At 48.2% G+C, this 19,069-nt stretch overlaps 8 protein-coding genes across 8 annotated transcripts; 5 read left to right on the top strand and 3 right to left on the bottom strand.

Moving 5' to 3' along the window:
* Positions 1 to 1,066: 1,066 nt before the first annotated feature.
* On the bottom strand, positions 1,067 to 2,446 carry DFJ58DRAFT_749100 (uncharacterized protein). The gene is made up of 11 exons (XM_041387629.1): positions 2,368 to 2,446; positions 2,278 to 2,306; positions 2,072 to 2,212; positions 1,977 to 2,017; positions 1,822 to 1,914; positions 1,725 to 1,771; positions 1,659 to 1,669; positions 1,509 to 1,611; positions 1,366 to 1,457; positions 1,251 to 1,317; positions 1,067 to 1,192 (listed from the first exon to the last, which is right to left on the bottom strand). Exons 1-11 carry the CDS (start codon positions 2,389 to 2,391, stop codon positions 1,130 to 1,132), a joined length of 711 nt encoding a protein of 236 aa, XP_041238473.1. The 5' UTR covers positions 2,392 to 2,446; the 3' UTR covers positions 1,067 to 1,129.
* Positions 2,447 to 2,542: 96 nt separating this feature from the next.
* On the bottom strand, positions 2,543 to 6,282 carry DFJ58DRAFT_812999 (histone transcription regulator 1). Its single transcript, XM_041391566.1, has 14 exons — positions 6,174 to 6,282; positions 5,834 to 6,119; positions 5,657 to 5,765; positions 5,535 to 5,598; positions 5,201 to 5,387; positions 5,000 to 5,141; positions 4,772 to 4,950; positions 3,983 to 4,722; positions 3,850 to 3,948; positions 3,651 to 3,801; positions 3,503 to 3,601; positions 2,962 to 3,456; positions 2,815 to 2,903; positions 2,543 to 2,764 (listed from the first exon to the last, which is right to left on the bottom strand). Exons 1-14 carry the CDS (start codon positions 6,208 to 6,210, stop codon positions 2,685 to 2,687), a joined length of 2,757 nt encoding a protein of 918 aa, XP_041238474.1. The 5' UTR covers positions 6,211 to 6,282; the 3' UTR covers positions 2,543 to 2,684.
* A 1,071-nt stretch (positions 6,283 to 7,353) lies between these two features.
* Positions 7,354 to 8,319, top strand: DFJ58DRAFT_733490 (uncharacterized protein; the record flags this gene model as incomplete). Its single annotated transcript, XM_041386304.1, has 1 exon — positions 7,354 to 8,319. One exon carries the CDS (start codon positions 7,354 to 7,356, stop codon positions 8,317 to 8,319), a length of 966 nt encoding a protein of 321 aa, XP_041238475.1.
* Positions 8,320 to 8,328: 9 nt separating this feature from the next.
* On the top strand, positions 8,329 to 8,517 carry DFJ58DRAFT_667965 (uncharacterized protein; the record flags this gene model as incomplete). Its single annotated transcript, XM_041382660.1, has 1 exon — positions 8,329 to 8,517. One exon carries the CDS (start codon positions 8,329 to 8,331, stop codon positions 8,515 to 8,517), a length of 189 nt encoding a protein of 62 aa, XP_041238476.1.
* Positions 8,518 to 9,499: 982 nt separating this feature from the next.
* DFJ58DRAFT_813016 (allantoate permease) lies at positions 9,500 to 12,641 on the top strand. Its single transcript, XM_041391567.1, has 18 exons — positions 9,500 to 9,539; positions 9,580 to 9,769; positions 9,850 to 10,177; positions 10,237 to 10,372; positions 10,425 to 10,501; positions 10,553 to 10,595; positions 10,646 to 10,715; positions 10,762 to 10,785; positions 10,814 to 10,875; positions 10,918 to 11,053; positions 11,103 to 11,120; positions 11,175 to 11,328; positions 11,388 to 11,473; positions 11,524 to 11,592; positions 11,645 to 11,839; positions 11,862 to 11,905; positions 12,293 to 12,434; positions 12,508 to 12,641. Exons 3-18 carry the CDS (start codon positions 9,851 to 9,853, stop codon positions 12,557 to 12,559), a joined length of 1,635 nt encoding a protein of 544 aa, XP_041238477.1. The 5' UTR covers positions 9,500 to 9,539; positions 9,580 to 9,769; position 9,850; the 3' UTR covers positions 12,560 to 12,641.
* A 2,165-nt stretch (positions 12,642 to 14,806) lies between these two features.
* On the bottom strand, positions 14,807 to 15,655 carry DFJ58DRAFT_845818 (uncharacterized protein; the record flags this gene model as incomplete). Its single annotated transcript, XM_041393204.1, has 3 exons — positions 14,807 to 15,103; positions 15,153 to 15,506; positions 15,566 to 15,655. 3 exons carry the CDS (start codon positions 15,653 to 15,655, stop codon positions 14,807 to 14,809), a joined length of 741 nt encoding a protein of 246 aa, XP_041238478.1.
* Positions 15,656 to 16,290: 635 nt separating this feature from the next.
* DFJ58DRAFT_616525 (uncharacterized protein) lies at positions 16,291 to 16,452 on the top strand (the record flags this gene model as incomplete). Its single annotated transcript, XM_041380979.1, has 1 exon — positions 16,291 to 16,452. A coding segment is annotated over one exon (162 nt), but the record flags the coding sequence as incomplete, so codon positions are not given.
* Positions 16,453 to 17,810: 1,358 nt separating this feature from the next.
* DFJ58DRAFT_615632 (uncharacterized protein) lies at positions 17,811 to 18,762 on the top strand (the record flags this gene model as incomplete). Its single annotated transcript, XM_041380965.1, has 2 exons — positions 17,811 to 18,136; positions 18,198 to 18,762. Coding segments are annotated over 2 exons (891 nt in total), but the record flags the coding sequence as incomplete, so codon positions are not given.
* Positions 18,763 to 19,069: the final 307 nt, after the last annotated feature.

The following is a 19,069-nucleotide window of genomic DNA, read 5'->3' on the forward strand; positions in this document are numbered from 1 at the left end:
TGTCATGCGCTTATGGATGGTTTCCTCGGAGGTCCATCTAACTGTCCTTGGCCAAGTGGTTACAACAACAGAGTCAAAATCTGTTTCTCTTGGAGTTGGTTCGAAACCTGCTGTCAACATTTTTGCGGTGCACAGATCCTCGGAGGTCCATTTCAACTAGGCCCAGTCATTGCGCTGTGTCTCATTAAGCGTTAAAAAGAACAGAGTATTTTGTGATACTGGCAGACCGCACAAATTCGTCGCACAACAGCTGAGGCGGCCCACTGACGTGCAAGCTAAGAACAAAGAGAAGAGTCGCATGCTCAGTCACCGATAAGGAGAGGCTTAAGACCAGGGGTAGATGTAGGGGAAAAGGCAGGCAGACGGTTGCTCATTGCCCGCGGGCTTGGACTCTTACTTTGTCCCCTGCGGACGGGATTCAAACCTCTGTCAAAAGGAGCTCCGGCATGGTTGGGGGTACGTATGTGGCAATTTCAACCACTCAAATCTTTGGATAGTCAACCTGTTCGCTCGTAAATAACAAGTTGAGGCACAACTAGGTCTGTGATTCGATCCCATGGATGTCGCGTTGGAATTGTTCGGCATTAGTAAGTGCCAGCGTCGCATCCTGGACCCTGGTTACATGCATTGTGAGTATTTTTATTCAATGCGGATGCACTGGGTAGGAGTTTACTCGCACTTCTTTTAGCCCAGTGTCAAACATCTGAGCGCACGTTTGCACAGGAATGGTTGAGCAACTGAGAAAAAGTGAGTTTGTGAGCTGAGCGACCAACCCTTGACACCTGCCATTCTCATGCAACAATAGACTCCTTAATGGGAGTAGATCCGCGGAGGTCAAGCTTGTGAAATCAATAGGCCACACAGCTGCTTGTACTAGATAGGCTGCGAGTGAGATACTGTGGGTTTTCCTGAACGAGCCATTTTCGTTTTGTATTCTGAATCAGTAAGATATATCTACGAGGAGTCAGGACTGGGTGCGCATTTGTCAAGCATAGCTTCCTGTTTTCAACAAGCACTTGACGATGGCCGATATGATGTACCAGGCACAGTATTTCACAATAGCGATTGTTCTCGACACGAGCTATTTGTTCCATTGTCACTTCCATGCATGCAGACTAAGCTATGATCTTCAGTTAATGAATGCATTGTACAAGGCTCTCCACATCCTATTGCCGTCGGTCTCAATCACATCCTGCCAAACAACGGTCAATCGTCACACAAATTCTCATGGTAGTCACGGTTTTTCTCACCCCATGGCAAGGAATGATTCGATCGAAATCCCAATTGGCAACTGTCGTTGCGTCTCGGCGCATAGCTCTGCGTATGTGTTAGTGTCAAAACAGGAATGAGGAATAATATACAAACTCAGCGTTAGTCGTTGTGCTCTTGATAATGGCCCTGTGGAACCACGAGTCCGGCTTGATAGTACCATAGGCCGAAGAGGATGATCTTGAATACTAATTGAGATGTTAACACGATACGTGTGACCAGCAAGGAAGGTACTCGACTTGTTCATTAGCTGGTAGATTCAGAAGTAAATCTGCTTCAATAAGTGACTTTGATGGCGTATGCAGAAAAGCCACGTCTTCATTCCTAAAACCTGAAAAGTAGCTGCAAAGCATTAAGTTGGCAGTCCTAGTGAATAGACAAGCACGTACCAATGTTTGATCTATATACATACATACATATATCACCTTGTGCCAATGAACATAAATCTGCCTTACCTCGTCCTCAAAGCCATAGTTTGTGCCGGGAGGGTCACGGCCCCACACTGAAATCCAACTTCAGTGACTAAAGGAAAAATCAACTGTAATAACATACAACCGTCAAATTGGAGGCTCTTGTCGCTCATATTCCCTATGGCACCTTTAACGCCAATTAACTTCGCGTTGGGGTAAGCCCTTTTAAATTCTCCTGTCATAATTGGTCAGACATAACCTTGACGACACCAGCAATTCTGCGGAGAAAGAACGAACCAAGAAAGAGGTGGTGAACAGCGTCGGCACCTATGATATATCTTGGAGATTTGGATGTAAGGCCCACAGCACGAACAAGACTGAGTGATGCTCACTTGACTTCACCGAGTTCATCTATTTTATTGCGCGTATCTTGTGTCAGTGGAGTCGATGCAAGTACCCAAACGCCTCCCTGTTGCAATTTGATAGCAGTGGACCGCCCTCCCATCGGGAATATTCCGAGTCGTGCAAATGGCCTATTGAGTCAACATGAGATACTAGTGTCGGGAGTCAGAGGGAGTATATGAATTCGATCCCCTACCTGGAGAAGATCCAGACATCTTTTGCGACCTACAGAGCAACCCAATAGAATACGACTCGTTTGAGCATAGGTGGCATTTCGACAACTAACCTCTCGAATGACAATATCGCTCATGGTCGTGCAGGTTCAGAGTGACGTGAGTCGTGACGGACTCGGATTTCAAATTTCAGGAGCAGGCACGACTCAATGACATCAGCTACAAATAATTTATGTAATGTCTTGTCAATCACATGATGCTGCGAGGCGCAGAAGTCAAAGATCCCCATGAAATAAAATACTGTATATTCTCTAGTGAAGCGTCCAGCTACAACGCACATGTCAATTAAATAAACAGTCCATCCAGTGGCAAAGCTGAGCGCTGAATCACAGCCAAAGCCAAAAAAATTCTATCTATTTTAGTAGCATCGTCATAGCTGATCATCGTTCGACGCTTTTTTAAGAGTGTCTTGCCAGTCCAATGCCAACTTAGTAAGAGTCTTGCTCCGAGCTGTACAGAAGTTCAGTAATGTAAGAGATAGTCGAGACAGAACGACTGACCAAAGACCGATAATACTTCGCGCAAAAGATCGCGCTTGGCCATGCCTGCCACGACAGGGGTCCAAGAGTCGTCCCTTCCACCAGGTCGCCTAAATAAACAGTGAGTAATTCATGCCAAAACTTCCAGGATATGCAATATTAATATACCAAAATATGGGACCGAAAAGCTCCTTGATGAGCTCCTCTGCCTTCGCCCTGAAGCCCTCATCTGCTAGTTTCCTTGCATAAATCAGAAGTGCTTGCTTATATTCAAGAGCGCTATCGAGCGCTTTGGCAGCGTGCAACTTGCTCTCCAGATGACCGAGTGTGAGCGCCGTATTCCACCATGTGGGGCGCTCTTTGTGAGGCGCCGGAATACTCGTACTGCCGATTGCACCCTCGATGGAGGCTACAATGTCTTTGTCTTTGTTCGCTCGTTGACGACCTTGCCATACATCCGAGCCCTCTGCCCACCAGCGCTCACTTAGTTTTGTCCAGGAAAAAAGCTGAACATCGTAAGTATACGCGATACCGGAAGAGCAATGAATCATTGGTGCGCCATTATGTCGAACAGTGGCAGACAATATCGTGCAATTCGGCGAAGAGGAGAGGAGGGGTGCAACGGATGTAGGGGGAAAGAAGGATGCAACATTCTTCACATTTCTAAGAAGAGTAAGCTCTATGGAACAAAGGAAGTCGTGCAACTTACATCGAGCTTAGCTGACCAGAAGCTGTGAGTATCATTAATGCCAACTTGCAGCCGTGCATCATCACGCAAGGTGACCCAAAGCTTAGAGTTGCCATCAATCTGCCAAACATTATTAAGACAGCGATGAGACTTCCGTTTCACCACAAACCTTCGACCTGTGTGTGAATACACGTTGACAGAACCGTCTTGCGTAGCAGCCCCACAAAATGTTGTGGACGCGGTCAACGCGAGCACAGGAGATGGTAAATAATCCAGCCATAATGTTTGCTTTCCATCAGCAAACGTGACTTCCGTGGCCCCTGCAAGAAACATCAGCCAAATTAGAACGAGTCGAAGGTCTTACGAACCATCTCCTTCTGAATTTCGGGCCTCAAAGACAAAGTCACTTCCCTCCACATTGGCACTTAGGAATGTCAACAGTGGAGGGACAGGCAGCAGATTTGCACCTTCAATATAGCTGCGGGCGCGTCGAGACCAAACTCGTCGATGTGATTTCTCGCACTGCGACTGTTTCCCTCGGTCGATCGCCACCAAGGGTACGGGGCTTAGACGGCCGGTCCTCGGGCGTATCAAGGACCGACGCTTTCCGCTTGCCCTTGTTTGCACTTGACATACTTGTGTCGAGTGCATCGATGGGAACATCCATATCCATTGGTCCTCCCATCTCAATATCAGCGTCATAAGTTCGTGGGCTTGGCACTGGTGATGCAGAGTGTGATGCCTGGCGTGATCGAGGGATCTCTGGCACTTGGAATGCACGCGGTCCGAGGCCATTTGCTGAAGGCGGTAACGCGGAAGTTGATACTAGGGCTGAACGTGATGTTGATGCAGAAGGCACGGACGACATAAGCATGGGTTGCACTCTCTTCTTATTGCTCTTCTTTGCAACGAGTTTGTTGATGTGCTCGGCACCATTAACCCCATTCGATGCACCAAAACCGGATTGCGACTGCGACTGCGATTGCGATTGCGATTGCGATTGGGCGCGGTTTGGGGAGGGTGGCGGCGTGATCCTTGATGCTGAAGCAGCATCTGTACTGTGAGTGAAAGTGCCGTGCGAGAATCCTTCTGGAATTGGTGGCGGTACAAAGCCAAACTTGTGTAAATATTGCTCTTGAGCAGAATGTGGAGCAATGCCTTCCAATTCTTCAGGGTCAAAATGGAAAACGGCTATCGTTCCGTCCGAAGATGCGGCATACAGAGTCAGACCATCCCAGGACCTTCACAGAAGATTAGTCAGATCCTCAACGAAGGTCAAGAGAGGCTTACCAGCTGAGATCCATGATCTGTCGTTCAAAAACTTCACGTGCGACGATGAGAGGTCGTGCAGATTTTGTCTGCCAGATGGAAATAGATCTGTCATCCGCGCCAAGAGCAACTACAGAGCATATGTTGGATGTAGCAATAGGTGATGCGGGATTTCGCAGAAAAATATGCGGATTGTAGGCCTGTAACGTGCATAAGAATGAAAACACTCCATACACGGTCAGCACGTACCGCAACCTCAACTGTGTTCTCATGACCAACCAGACTGATCTCAGAAGTCCATGTACCACGAGTTATGACTGCTGCAATGAAAACGAAGCCTTTATTGTTCGTTGCATTCGAAGCAGTGATGTGAGCACCATCAGGCGACCAACTGCAAAACTCTGTAAGAAACCGATTTGAAGAATGTGACCAGTGGCACTCGCCTAAGACGGCGGAAAAAACGTGCTGCCAGGAGAGTCCTCGAAGGGTTTTCTGATTTCTGCCTCGAGTTGCCAATCGGTCGTTCTCCAAATTTTCACGGACTTGTCGTCGGACTGAGTGGCCATAAATTCGCCCACAGGATCCCAACAAACGCCTTTGACGAATCCTTGATGTTGATCCAGTTTTCTAAGACGTTCTGAAAGTAGTATGAGTAATGAACTTCTTGCGCTGAACTACTGAAGCTAGAAAAAATGCTCGAAGACGTTTGGAAGCACCAGTTACTGAAGTGTGTAATAAACTGACAGCTGCGAACGGTGCAAGCAAGAGTGCAAATCCAACTCACCCAGAGTATATCCACACCAGACTAAAACGACAGAATCAAGGCCAACTGAGGCGAGGGTAACGATCTTCTGGCGCCCACGCCAGGTCGGTAACGTCTGGAATTTGCTCAGTGCAAACAGAAACACAAGTAGACAAACCCAATTCACCGCTTTCGTGGCCTGGAAGTCGCTTCATTGGTTTCCATCCTTCTACATTGACTTCGTTGGAACCAAAGACCTTGCCCCTACCCGATCTGTATTTAAAGGAGAGAAACGCAAATAAATGTTTTAGAAGCACATCAAAGTTATATACCAAACTCACGGATCAAGATCCCATATCATCACAATCTCGTCGTCGCTCCCACTTGCAAGCCACCTCCCAGAATGTGCCCACCTAATCGTTAAGACGGGACCTGTATGCATACTCAGTGTGCACAAAGACTTTGGTGGTCGATTGCACATTTCGGATGCATGGTTAAGAATAGGTTTCGTGCTCCAAATACGAATTTTGGCGTCTAACCCTCCTGTCGCTATGCGCGAACCATCAGGATGAACATGAACGGAAAATATGGAGAGACGCTTCGTGTCGTGGTCGGTTTTGGAACTATCTGTGAGGCAGAAGATGGCTAAGAAGTAACTACTCCGTACGCTTCAATACTCACCTTTGTGCATAACCCAAGCGGGTTTCGTGAACTTCATTGCTGCGCAACTGGAGGCCGTGCTGGGCGGATAAGTACAACAGCCTTGAGCACCCAATGCTTGAGACCGAAATTGGTAAGCCACGTGGTTCCTCACCATGGGGCACTAGACTGCTGCGGGGTTTGCCGCGACATACCAAACTTTGACCTGTACGCTACTACTACTAGTACTACTAAGTAAACACGCAACTTGCTTGTTGCCGGCCACACGCTCAGGACTCTGCATCAGCCTGGTGCCTTGAAGGACTCTACACAATTAATACAAACTCACTCGGTTATTGTTGTCTTGAACTGCAGCACTGAAGACTAATTTCCAGTGTGTTCCGAACTTCCAACTCCTGAGACACCAGATTTCAGACTTCAGCTTTCCGGATTCTGAGATGATACGAAAGTCCACTATTAAAGCATATATTACAATGTGAGTCTGCAATATAACAACCTGAGTTTTGACATTATCAGATTCAGCAAGTTATGTTGCAGCACCTTTGTCGCGGTCGGCGCGGTCACAATGTCGCAGACTCGCAGCACACCCCAAATATGGAAAGAGGGTGCCCGCGACGACCGCGACAAGTCAGTGCATAATCATATGTCAGTCAAATGTCAGTAGCCAATATTCAATTCCAAATGAGGTCGATTTTCACCGTTATCGATGGCTTGAGCAATCTGTATCGTCTCGGCGTCACTCAGTGTTTCCCTCATCCTCAACTTGAAAGATTATGAACTAGTACTAACTATTGGTAGGAAACAATGGTTAATTTTGTCAGTCGACGCCTTCCAATACTCCGTGTGCGAAGCTGACAGGGACAACAGGGCTTAATCCGGCACATTTATAACTACTATTATCCTACTAATGTGGCGCCCTCTACATGTACCCACGCACGTAGATTCCCAACCATCAGCAGGCGCGCCTGTGTCTCCAAATGCACCTAGTGCATCACCCACCCCATCGCACCAACACTGTCCATTCAGAACTCTTTGGCCGCTGCAGGGACTATGCAAACATCTTATCCATTCGTCCCCATCCTCATACGTCGTCATCAATTTTAATATACCGTCAAGCCCACTACCTCCCTTCAGCTCGGCGATCTGCAAAGGCTCAGTGATGCACATGCCAATCGATTCGAGACTGTGCAGCTCAGTTCAAATGCCCGATCTAACACGCTTGCCTACCCACCCGTTCCCAGCAGCCCAGTCGGTCATTGGTACTAATGGGCGAGAAGTTCTGGCCACCGCCACCAAGCTTGATGCTCCTCAAAACACGAACATGGTCCCTCTCAGAGTAGCCACATCGGCTGCTGCTGTCCCGCAACCGCAAACGAAGCACCTCCAAGAGGACCGTCCACCACCAACGAAGGTACCTGCTACCCTGAAGGACCCACCGATGCAGAACAAGGCACCTATCACTGCCCGCGCCACGTCAGATATCAAAGAGGTGAAAGATACTCATGCTAATTTATCCGAGCTCTGGGATGGTTGGCCTGACGGAAGTAATGCTCACCTGTTTTCTTGGGAGGAAGCCTATCAGACAGATTTCTTGATGGAACACTGGGCCAACAGGAACCGAAGAGGCGATAAGGGACGAAGCGACGATGCTCAGAACTGGCAAGATGGTTTTCGGACATGGCGTGCATGTCTCGGAATCATTGTCTGTGACGAGCCCACTTGCCAAATAATCACACGTCCTGCCACACGCAAAACCACCCTCATTAGTCAACTCCATGCTTCCTGCGTCCTCATCGGCCTTCCTCGCCTCGAAGACATCCAGCATTTGCCTATCGGACGTTATCTACAGCAGCAGGGAAGTCAAGCGTCGTCAACAGGCGGCTATACTGTCAAGTATTGCGGTGATCTGACTGCAGTCCAGCAAGCACAGGTCGCCCATTGGATATTTGATAACATCGAAGAGGCGCAAGAGACTGTGGTGCAATGGTTAGGCTGCGCGGCATTTGCTCACGCACTCAGTGTTATGCTCGCATGCAACAAGCGCAGCATATTGGAGGCAGATCCCGACTACCCCAGAGATGGCACCACGGACTGCGCAGGAAGAATTCATTCTCGAAGCCGCATGATCAACCCTTTTAAACCGGACTGGCAAAAGCACAGGACGTGATCCACACGGATGTTGACCTGGAATGTCTGTCGGTCTTCGAACAGCGCCTGTTCGAGAAGTTCGGCTCAGCCAGGCTCTGCAGGAAACTATCAGTGGGGCCTGGATGCTGGGAACCATCAAGATGGTTGGGACCCATATGCTGGGCTCCCATCCCACTGGAACCACGAGGATCGTAATGAAGGAGATCCCTGGTTATGATGAAGACGAGCTCGAGGTACTATGCTTTCCGACTTTCGAAACGGTCCTAGTTAACGATCAACTTAGCACGGGCCAGGTTTCAGTGACAGCGACAATGTCGAGCAACGTACGTCACGACCTCGGAAGCGACAGGTAACAAAATCCCATGGAGGACCAAGAAAGCGAAGAAAGTTGGCACTGACCGCGTCTTGAGATGATGCCCGCGACTGCGCAGTCACTCACTTAGAAGAAAGAAAAATAGCATTGTATACGCAGGAATAAGACTACAATGCAATATGAAAGATTGTTTGGCGACAAGGAAGATAGTTGTTGAAACGATATATGGGAGAACTGACTTGCAGACCAGAAGTACTTGTGATGATACCGTCTGACCGTGACTTTGTGAGCATGATTATAATAATAAGGAGTGGGCGCATGCTCGACTTGGCCATGGTTCGTTTGGAGGACAAGGATTGGGAGGTTCCAGTGACTAGCAGTAAGTGTAATTGATGCGCACTCACTATTTGGGAGCAGCGCAGCAGTGGTCGCGGCAGTTGCCGCAGTAGTCGCAGCAGTACTTGGCGTAGCATTTTCACGATGCACCATGTAGAGGTTCAGGCTTATGTCATGAAATCATGTTGGGAGAACTTGTCTTCTTCCCATTCCGACTCGTCGTGCTTACTACGGGGGACTAGCTACTTCCTTATGATTCAAGCTACCAGTTCTGTAGCATTCTAATTCATCAACCAACAATACCCTTAGGCTACTATAGTCGCCGCTGGACACTAGACGGTCGCGCCAGATATCGCAATTCATACGTGATATCACCCAGCGCTAACTTCTGCCCCATGATGCATAATGTCTGGTTTGTACAAAGTTGGTTTTCCCCACCTCTGCCACTTCGTGAAGCACACCATATGCATGATAACATCTTTAGCCACATCCCTGTTGGTGTTCCCCTGGTTTTTGACAGCCACGTTGGGACATGGGGTGTATAATAGAACTCAAATCGCCGATCCATGAACATAGTCGACAGCTCATTGAGTCCAGTGGGATGATTCTGCGAAGTACTGACTTAGGCGAACCTCCAGGATTCAGTCGTCAAATTCACGCTGGATTTCTGTCCAACCGTCATGACATATAACAAAATTTACAGGTAAACAGATGTCCGTCAATCGCATAGTTCTGCCTATTGTTAGACCAGGATCTTACGCCATTGATGAGGAATGTGATATCACTCGCACAATTCCGTGTTACATGCGAGTGGAGATAGTTGTGGCTCAGCCGTGCCTGTTCTGAGTGCTTTTATACAGGGATTCTTCTTCCGTCACACTCGTTCCTTTCTCTTACCGAGATGACGACCTCTGTGAGTGCTACCCCGGAGGAGAAAACCCCGACAGCGGATGGCTTTAGTCGGCCCGTCTCTTTACTGTCTTCTATTGGTAAAAGAAGTTCTTCTTTGCCCACTGATGACCTGGTGGATGAGGCAGAGGAACAGTTCTCATGGACAACGGCCATCTTTCGTCGAGAGCAGACGGTCCCCCGTGACCCTGATGCAATTGTGACCAGACGCTCTGTTTTCGATGATCCTGACCTTGCACCACACTATTGGCCCAAGAAGGACTATGAGAATCTCCACAGATTTGATACAACCGCTCGTTGGACGTACAGGGAAGAACAGGTCAGTTTTTATACTTATCGTGATTTAAAGTGAGGTTGCTCATGCTAAATGGGAGGAAGGTCCTAGTCCGCAAGTTGGATTGGAAGATTATGGCTACGGCAGCTATAGGATTTTCCGCCTTGAACTTGGACAGGAGCAACATCAACCAGGCAAACTTGGACAATTTTCTGCAGGATCTTGGATTGACTACAGACGGCAAGCTTATTCAATAGCCATATGAATAATATCCTGACTTTTCGTCATTCAGACTTCAACCTCGGAAATACTGTGTTTAAGTTGGCATTCTTATGCGCAGAACTACCATCACAGCTTGTCTCAAAGCGAGTACGTGTATTTACTGTAGATTGTTTCGTGTGTCTTATGGTCGTATCAAAGATCGGCCCGGATCGCTGGATACCAACGCAAATTTGCCTCTGGAGTATGTAACAGAACGACTGTATCAAAACAGTTCTTATCGATAACTCACAGGTTTCGTGTCTCTGTCACAATTCTGGTTAACCGGTAGGACCTCGTTCCTGGTCAGCCGGGCGCTTCTTGAGTAATATCATGTAATTGCTGTCCCAAGGCTTCTTTGTACTGACTAGTGAATTCAGCGCCTTGCAAGGCGGGTAAGTAAAACTCCTGCGCGCGCTCGAGTACACCTTTTCACATTCCACAGCTTTATCCCCGACCTGATATTATATCTATCTTGTATGTCAGTTACCTTCCACCCCATCTCATATTGCTGACTTTTCGGACAGATTTTTACACGAAGACGGAGCTACCCATCCGCCTCGCCCTGTTCTGGATGTCTTTAAACCTATGCGGTATCGTTGCTAGTTTTCTAGCCTATGGGACGCTTCACATGGGTGGTGTGGCTGGCACTGCTGGATGGCGGTCAGTAGAAGTTTGTTGCTCATTCCGCAAAAACCTGACTTGATCGAAGGTGGCTGTTCATGATTGAGTACGTTCATTTCTTTCCAATGACACAAGCCGCGCGAACTCGACCCTCCAACAGGGGAATCCTCACTCTCCTTATAGGAGTTTTCTCTTTTTTCCGCATGCCTCCATCGCCAATGCAGACCAAAACATGGTTCCGGCCCAACGGTTGGTTCACAGAAAGAGAAGAAATCATTATCGTCAACCGAGTACTTCGGGATGATCCCACCAAGGTAAGTAATTGTGTCACAGCTGTAACGAGATTCTATAACTAACTAACTCACTCCCTCAGGGTGACATGCACAACCGTGAGGGCCTTACATTGCGTCATCTATGGACAGCGATGTGTGATTATGACCTTTGGCCAATTTACATCCTGTACGCCTTTCCCCTGATCTTTGTAAGAGTTGGGCACTCATGAAATGCAGTGGCCTCATGTTTGGCATCCTGAACACTCCCCCCTCGACATATCTCACTTTACTACTTACGGACATCGGGTGGGTATCATAAGTATCCCTTCGTTTGACACACTCAAGACCAAGAACACAGATTCGATACATTTGACACCAACCTCCTTACGATACCCTCTCAGGCTCTCGGAATTGTCACGATGTTTTTGATCGCACTTGTCTCAGAGTTCGTCAACGAATGTTCTATTGTGTCAATGATGGAGGACCTCTGGACGTTGCCTTTCCTCGTTGCACTCTATGCATTGCCTAGCAACCCTAACCCTTGGATATTTTTGTGAGTGACGCGTTTTACGCAGCGCATCATACGCGGTTTACTCAACCGTTCAGGCTGTGGTGACTGGTCTGTTGTCATATCCGTAAGTTCGAACTTGTTAGCATCCATATTCTTGAAGACCCTTCTTGACGTCCTCGTGTTACCAGATATACCCATCCAATCCAGGTACTGCTTAACACAATCCTCAAGCGAAATACTCATCTCTTGTTTCAGGTGGGGTGGTGCTCTCGTAACGCCGGGGCAGTGGCAAGTCGAACAGTTAATGTGTCGTTGTACAACATGTATGGAATTCTCCATTATTGAACTGGAGGCAAACTCACTTTCCGCTAGGTTCGTGCAGGCCAGCGGAATCATATCCGCACAGATCTATGTAACTAGCGATGCTCCCAGATGTATGTCACTGCTCTTTCCTTTCCCAGGCAACATAATCGTCATACTCATCCACGCGCACAGATCGGCACGGCAACAAGATCCTCATCATCATCTGCTGCGTCAACATCTGTATTCTGTACCCAGGTACGAAGGCATATTACATCTGGCGCAACCGACAACGAGCTAAGATTTGGGATGCGATGACGACAGAAATGAGTTCATCGTGGACTTTCTGGACCGCTAGGGCTCTGGCGCTAAAGACTTGTCCAATGATAGGAACGTGCACACTATCTGAGCACGACCAGGGATGTTGGGAACAGAAGACTTGATTTCCGTTTTGCACATTGATGATGTGTTTAATCATGCATATTTAATCAATTTCCAACTGCATTCGACTTGCGAGCCTTGAAGATAGGAGGAGCGCCATACCATCAGCACTTGAGCTCGAAAGTGTACGCCCAAACACAGATTAGTATTCGACAAGCCCAGTGTCCCCAGCTGACAAGCTCGGGCTCACCAGTCGTTGACAACAGAGACAAGCTTGATGAGTTAAGTAGTAGTGCCGTGTATGATTGGCTGCAGAATAAAAGAGTGAACTCGAATATATTTCTGAACGACATAAACTAGGAATAGAAATACATCGATCAGCAATGAACTTCGGGTACATGTGCTGCGATGAGAGTTGAGCAAAAATTGTATGCCCGCAGAAAAAAAGAGGGGCCTGGTGTCGGAATGCTGTACCATGCTAAGCGTACACTATAGTCCGACTCAATTCAGCTGAATGTATTCAATGGGTGTCACTGATCGGTCAACTTCAATTGAGATTGCGGCTCGGATCTGCAACATGGCCTTGCGCACAATGAGTCGGATGCCAACCAAAATGTTGCGCTGACATTTTTTGAATTGACATGCTGTGTGCATATAGGAGTATGCAGGCAGAGAGGGGTACGAGGCAGTCCTTATAGAATGTGATCGATCCGACTGCCTTAGGCGGGCCAGTAACCGCCCAGGGGATAGCCTAGTCCAGTGTCCTCCATGACCCACAGAGAGAGTTGGACTTATGCTCAAAGATACTCGTGTTGCTATTAGTATTGTGATTGGAATGAAGCCTCCAAGTTCATTGAGCCTTTCCGAGTCAAATCTGTGTCAACTCCAGTAAGTGAGTAACTAAAGGTAAACCAGGCCAAATATTATGTGCAAATAACACCTACTCAGTCGCGACATCGCGTAGTGCAGGACGCGTCTCGACTCTCAATCAAAAGACTCTAGAGAAAGCCAATAACTTAGCGTTTTCAGTATGAATCTTGAAGGACGGAAACGTTCATACGTACACCCGGCGCGCTCTTGGGTCAACATTATCTGCCCGCTGGTCGTACCCATGTCGTCGAAAAAGTTCAAGTTGAAGCTGTTACCTGCCCGCTACCATAGCGGCTGGCGGTTGATCATAACGTGCTACTGGTGGTTGCTTGCGACTCGTACGGGGCTTCAGCCTGAGCATCCCTCACATTAAAGTCCCCATTTAATTATTAGGCAAGCTCAAAGTAAGTTTTGAACTTGCAGCTGCAGTCGCTTTCCGTATCTCCACCGCTCCAGTTCCCGCCAAAGGCGACCCGGTGGCGATTCCAGATTCAGTTGAGATTATTCATGTCCTCATGACGTGGTCTCTAAAGGTGAGGCCCATGCCAACTACGGTTGGAGTAGTAGTGGGTCGCTTCTTCACTTTTCAGCTATCCATTCGAGTCTGAGGATGACGAGCCGACCCTACGTGGTGGTAAGGGACACTCGATCTTTTCAGTCGTAGTCCCCTCACCCAGTTCTTGAAATTTGTAGCATCCAATTCGCTGTTACACGTCAAATGACAATTCATTCTTGAAGAACCCTTGCTGATATTCAGCGGATTGAATTGACAAGCAGGGGTGCTTAATTGTCTTTGTGGACTGGTTGTCTACTCATCTTCGTTGTTTGACCACTCTCGTCGGATGGGGAGGAGCTAGAGTCCAAACTAGGCTCTAATTCTGGTGTTACTGCCCAACATTGCTCTAGACGTCCTTGAATATTGAGGATCCTCACCTCCCCCAGGTTCGTGCAAGCTCGGAATCATACTTGCACAGATCTAAGCGGCCAGCGATGCTCCACGGTATATGCTACTCAGCCAACCCCTTATCATCGTCAGCCTTTGTATCCGGACACGATTGTGTTCGACATCTGACACGCTCGACAGACAGCTAGGAGTTGGGACGCAATGACATCATAGGTGAACTCACAGCGGCTATGGCGCTGGCACTAGGGGACCTGCCACAACTTTCGTTGGGAAATTGTTCCGTAGGCAGAGAGTGCGAAAGTGGCTGGTCGAATGATAGTGAGCACGACCAAGGACATTGGGAACAAAAGAAGGATGTGATATATTTAGTATTCAAAGTTCAATGTGAATAGCCGTAAGAAATCACACGAGATAAAGGGGGGAATAGAAACAATTGATTGATAGAGAAATACAAGAAATCTAATTTTCACAAAGTCCATAGCAAGCCAGTAAAGTAAGGTCCATGATAAAGTCCTTCGAAACATCCCCTAAGTATCTAAGTCGAAACTATTATGTTAGTTGCAAGCACCCAAATCCTTCCAAGTTCCGGAAGTGTCACCAGGCTTGTTACTCGAGGTCCACTGCGTAGAGATCCAGAGATGGCCATTAAAGGTCACTTTGGAGCCCCCGGGATAAGCAGTAGGCTGGCTCCAAGCAGGGATTCCGGTACAATCAACCTTGTTGCTAATCGGTTGGTTGCAAACCCCAGTCAGAGTCCACGCGCCAGCAGCAGACTCAGGGTTGTTGTTATAACTCCACTGATTAGCGGTCCACAGTTGATTGTTGAAAATCACTTGAGCGCCTGCGCTGTACTGAGGCGGATGTCAGTGGAGGGAGAACTGAAATTAAGATACAACTTACTGCGAGATTAACCTGCCATGGCTGGATACCATTACACGACGCGGATGAAGTGGACGGCTGGCTTGGCTGAGGTTTGCCGGTGGGCGTCAGAGTCGTCGTGGGCGTCAAAGTCGTCGTGGGCGTTGGCGTGGTGATAGGAGGCTTAGGCGTCAGCGTCGTTGTGGGCGTTAGCGTAGTAGTAGGAGGAGTAGTAGTAGGCGTAAGCGTGGACAGCGTAGTAGTAGGCGTAATCGTGGTAGTGGGAGAAGGTGTGGTAGAGGTCGTAACAGAGGTAGAAGACGACGACGTGGTGGTGGTGGGTGTAAGCGTAGTAGTAGGGACGACAGTGGGCGTGATTGTGGGAGTTGGAGCAGGCTGAAAGGTGCCCGAAAAAAAATCAGATTTGATGCAAGTGAATGACAACAGTGGCATACCTGATTGTCGCTCCTTGGGAAGACCGCTGCGCTGGTAGGTGCCAAAGTGGCAGCGAGGACGAATGCGACACTAATGATTTTGGAGTACATGATGATTTGATAGATTGATGTGAGAATTGACAGTTGAGTTGATTGTGAGTTGGATGAGTTGAGTTGGAAATTATCTGTGGTCCTTTTATACGCCGTGAGGAGGACCTCATCGTAGAGCCGGGATGCTTGGCGGATGATAATGATGTCACCTCGGATATTATCAATAATGTATTGAATTGCAATTTCAAACTGAGCGGATATCCTTTGCTTCCCGATCCCCAGATCTGAGACATCCGATGAGTCATCCTTAGGGGTACATTCAAGTCAGCGTCCCGCCAAGCATATCCGAAAACTATTGCGCTCAGCTGAGTATGCACTGCGAGCCAGATCCGCCGGGGGGAGGCAATTGAAGTGATTGGGTTGGCTATGGGACCGCTGGCGGCATTCCGTTCGGGGAATGACAGTCTGTGTCCTCCGAATCGTGGTTCATAGCCAGAGAAAGCGGGCGAATCATACTGGATCGTCCTCTTTTCATCATAAGATTCGATGTGTTGTCAGTATTTACTATTACAGCTGTTTGCATAAATGATGACAGTACACGACTTTTTGGGAAAGAAGAAAAATTAAATATTCTAGTGTGGCACTTCGTCTTGCGCCGCAACAATCAACCGCAATCAACATCGATGTATCAAAAAATCAGTCGCGACGTCAAACTCGCTGCCGTCAATCTCTACGAGCGTCAACACCTTTCTCTTCAGGACATTCTCGCTTGTGTTGGACAACTTGGATTCTCGGAAAGTACTTTCTGGCGTGTCCTTAAACTTTGGCGCAAGACAGGCAACGTTGTTAGCCCCACCTGTAGCCTTCTTGGTTTCTTCATTTCTGAGTATGAATACACTATGAGAGTGTACGAGATCGAGACATTGTGTGGTGGTGTATGAGGGACCCCTTTGGACAAAAATAAAAACTGTACTTTGCGCTGGAAAAACTGAGAAATGAGAGAAAAAACCTTGCACTATCTGAAAAAAGTCACACTTAAAAAAAAAAGTAACGCTTCAAAAAAAGTCACGCTACTTAAAAAAATGTCACACTGAGAAAAGATCACACTCAAGAAAAAGCAACAATGCCCGCTGCCTCTTGAGATCTCGAGACCTAAGGCCTAGGTCTTCGAAGTTCTAGTAGTAGCTGCTGATAATGATCTACCATGATGACTATCGTAGCGGTGACAAGCCGGCAGTCCCCGACTCTGCCTGCCTTTTTCTCTTCTCTTTCTCACGCCAAGTTGTCATTCAACATGTTCTTCTTGTCCGAGTCCATGATCCTCCAGCACTCTGATGGCTCTAATATTTGCTCTGTATGTGTTCATTCTTTCGCCTATGTGTCACTCAAGGTGACGTACAGCTGTCCCAGCACTGACAACCATGTTCTGCTGGCACAAATCAAAATGTGGCCACAATGTCACTCTGCGCCTTCCCAAACTCATTATTAAACCCCATTATGTACGTACGCCCCCGTCTACCAATCCAATTCACAAACCTGCACGCACCTCCATCTATCTGCTTCTGCATTCACTGTGTGTCCCGTCCATTTCGCGATAACTTTGCCTGTGTCCATGTCCCACAGCCTCACTCCGCCATCCGAACTTCCGCTAACCGCTTTCTTCCCGTCCGGAGACAACGCTATCGTCCACACTCCGCTACCCCCGTCCGCCAGTCCTTTCCTATCTGTTTCCCACTCTTCAAGTTCCACATCGGCAGCGAGCCGTCGGATGAACAAGTCATCATTCGTTGTCCGTCCAGTGTATGTATGGCGCCCTCGAGAAAATCGGCGTGTCCTTCAAATTTCTGGCAGGGTGTTATCGCGGAACCCTCCTGCGTCTTAACGATGGGTGGAGACAACGATGGGTGGAGACATGATTCTCAGTTTCAACTACCGAGTGCGTCGCTACCTCAGCCTCATTCAACAAAGTCTAAATTCATCACTAACTACAATATGTTTTGACACAGACACGCTGAGCGTTTAGGTCAAGTCGGAGTCGAGTACACTGGAAGTTCGAGATGGTACGTTTTATATGCGAAATCCTTGTGATATCTAATACTATCAGCCGTGTGGGACACCGGACTCGTCGAAACCTACTCTTCAAGCTTGGGAGCGCTAGCAGTTGAACACTAAGCCCTATTTGTGATTTTCACGCGGTTTCTCAAGTTTCTCAAGTTACCCAACTGATAACTGCTACGCATTGTACGGCATCGGTTCTCCTGTCTTCCCACAAGACGTGTTTCAGAATTTCCTCAACCGCACCTCTAGCATCAATATCATCGCTCCCTATCTCAACCCCACCAGCTATGCGCAAGCCAGTGGGCTGCCCATGATTATGATGGAGACAAACTCAGCATCCTGTGGTGGCTTACCTGGGATTAGTGATACCTTTGGCGCGACTCTATGGGCACTCGATTATGGCCTTCAGATGGCTTATAGCAACTTCTCAGGTGCAATGATGCACGTTGGTGGACAAGATGTGTACTACAATGTGAGTTGCGTGTTCTGAACCCTTTGAGGTGTCACTGAGTCACGCACCCTGTCCAGCCTTTCAACTCGTGAGCCCTCCGCAGTTGAAAGCAGCTGAGAGAAGGCCATACTTACATTTCTTTGTAGCACCTCCTCTGCAAGCCAACACCGATAACATGTTTACTCCTGCCTACGCAATCTACGAAAATGGTGCCCCCGTGCGGGAAGTACAACATTATGTGGGCAGGCCAGGTGAGTCCGGTTACCTTTTTTTTTTGGTTTACTCATGTCCATTTCAGACCTTTGGCGGAACCTTCCAGTCTGATGGCCGCCTAACGGGCTCAGAAAGCGTGCAGACAATTAACTGCGACCAGTCATCCAATACATGTCAAGTGACTGTCCCTGCCCCTGGCGCCGCACTTGTCTTCCTCTCCTCCAACGCATATGCAGAGTCAGGGAACCCCTCGACCCAGACATTCTCTACCACGGCGGTCACGAAGACAGTGAACACAGCGAGGATTGACCCGAGTGTGCTGGCAACCTCGAATGGGATGTCAGGAGCCACATGGGAGCTTGGGAGTACGAGCAAGGGGAACACTGGTGCCAGCCTGAGGAATTCACTTTCAGTTGTTTCTATTGTCGGTGCAGCTGTGCTGAGCACCGGCATGTTATGCACATGGCTCTGGTCATGATTAGGACAGCCACTCAAACACACCGTACGTGTTTGCTGCATCACCATTTCTCCCAACGGAGAACAGCTCACCAAGAACACACTTTCTGCAGCATTCGGGATGGATTACTTATACTTTGCGCGTCACAGTAAGGTGAAGTTGGGCCTAAAGCTCTATGCGGAGGCCCTTTCGGACGCGGAAAAGGTGTGGACGATATCCGTTATCGATTTGACAAATCTGATGATATTCGCAGGTCATTGAGCTCAACCCTTCGTCTTATCTCGGGTACGAACTA

The sequence above is a fragment of the Suillus subalutaceus genome (genome assembly GCF_016647625.1).
Source record: "Suillus subalutaceus strain FC151 chromosome Unknown DFJ58scaffold_149, whole genome shotgun sequence".
NCBI classification, from domain to species: Eukaryota; Fungi; Basidiomycota; class Agaricomycetes; order Boletales; family Suillaceae; genus Suillus; species Suillus subalutaceus.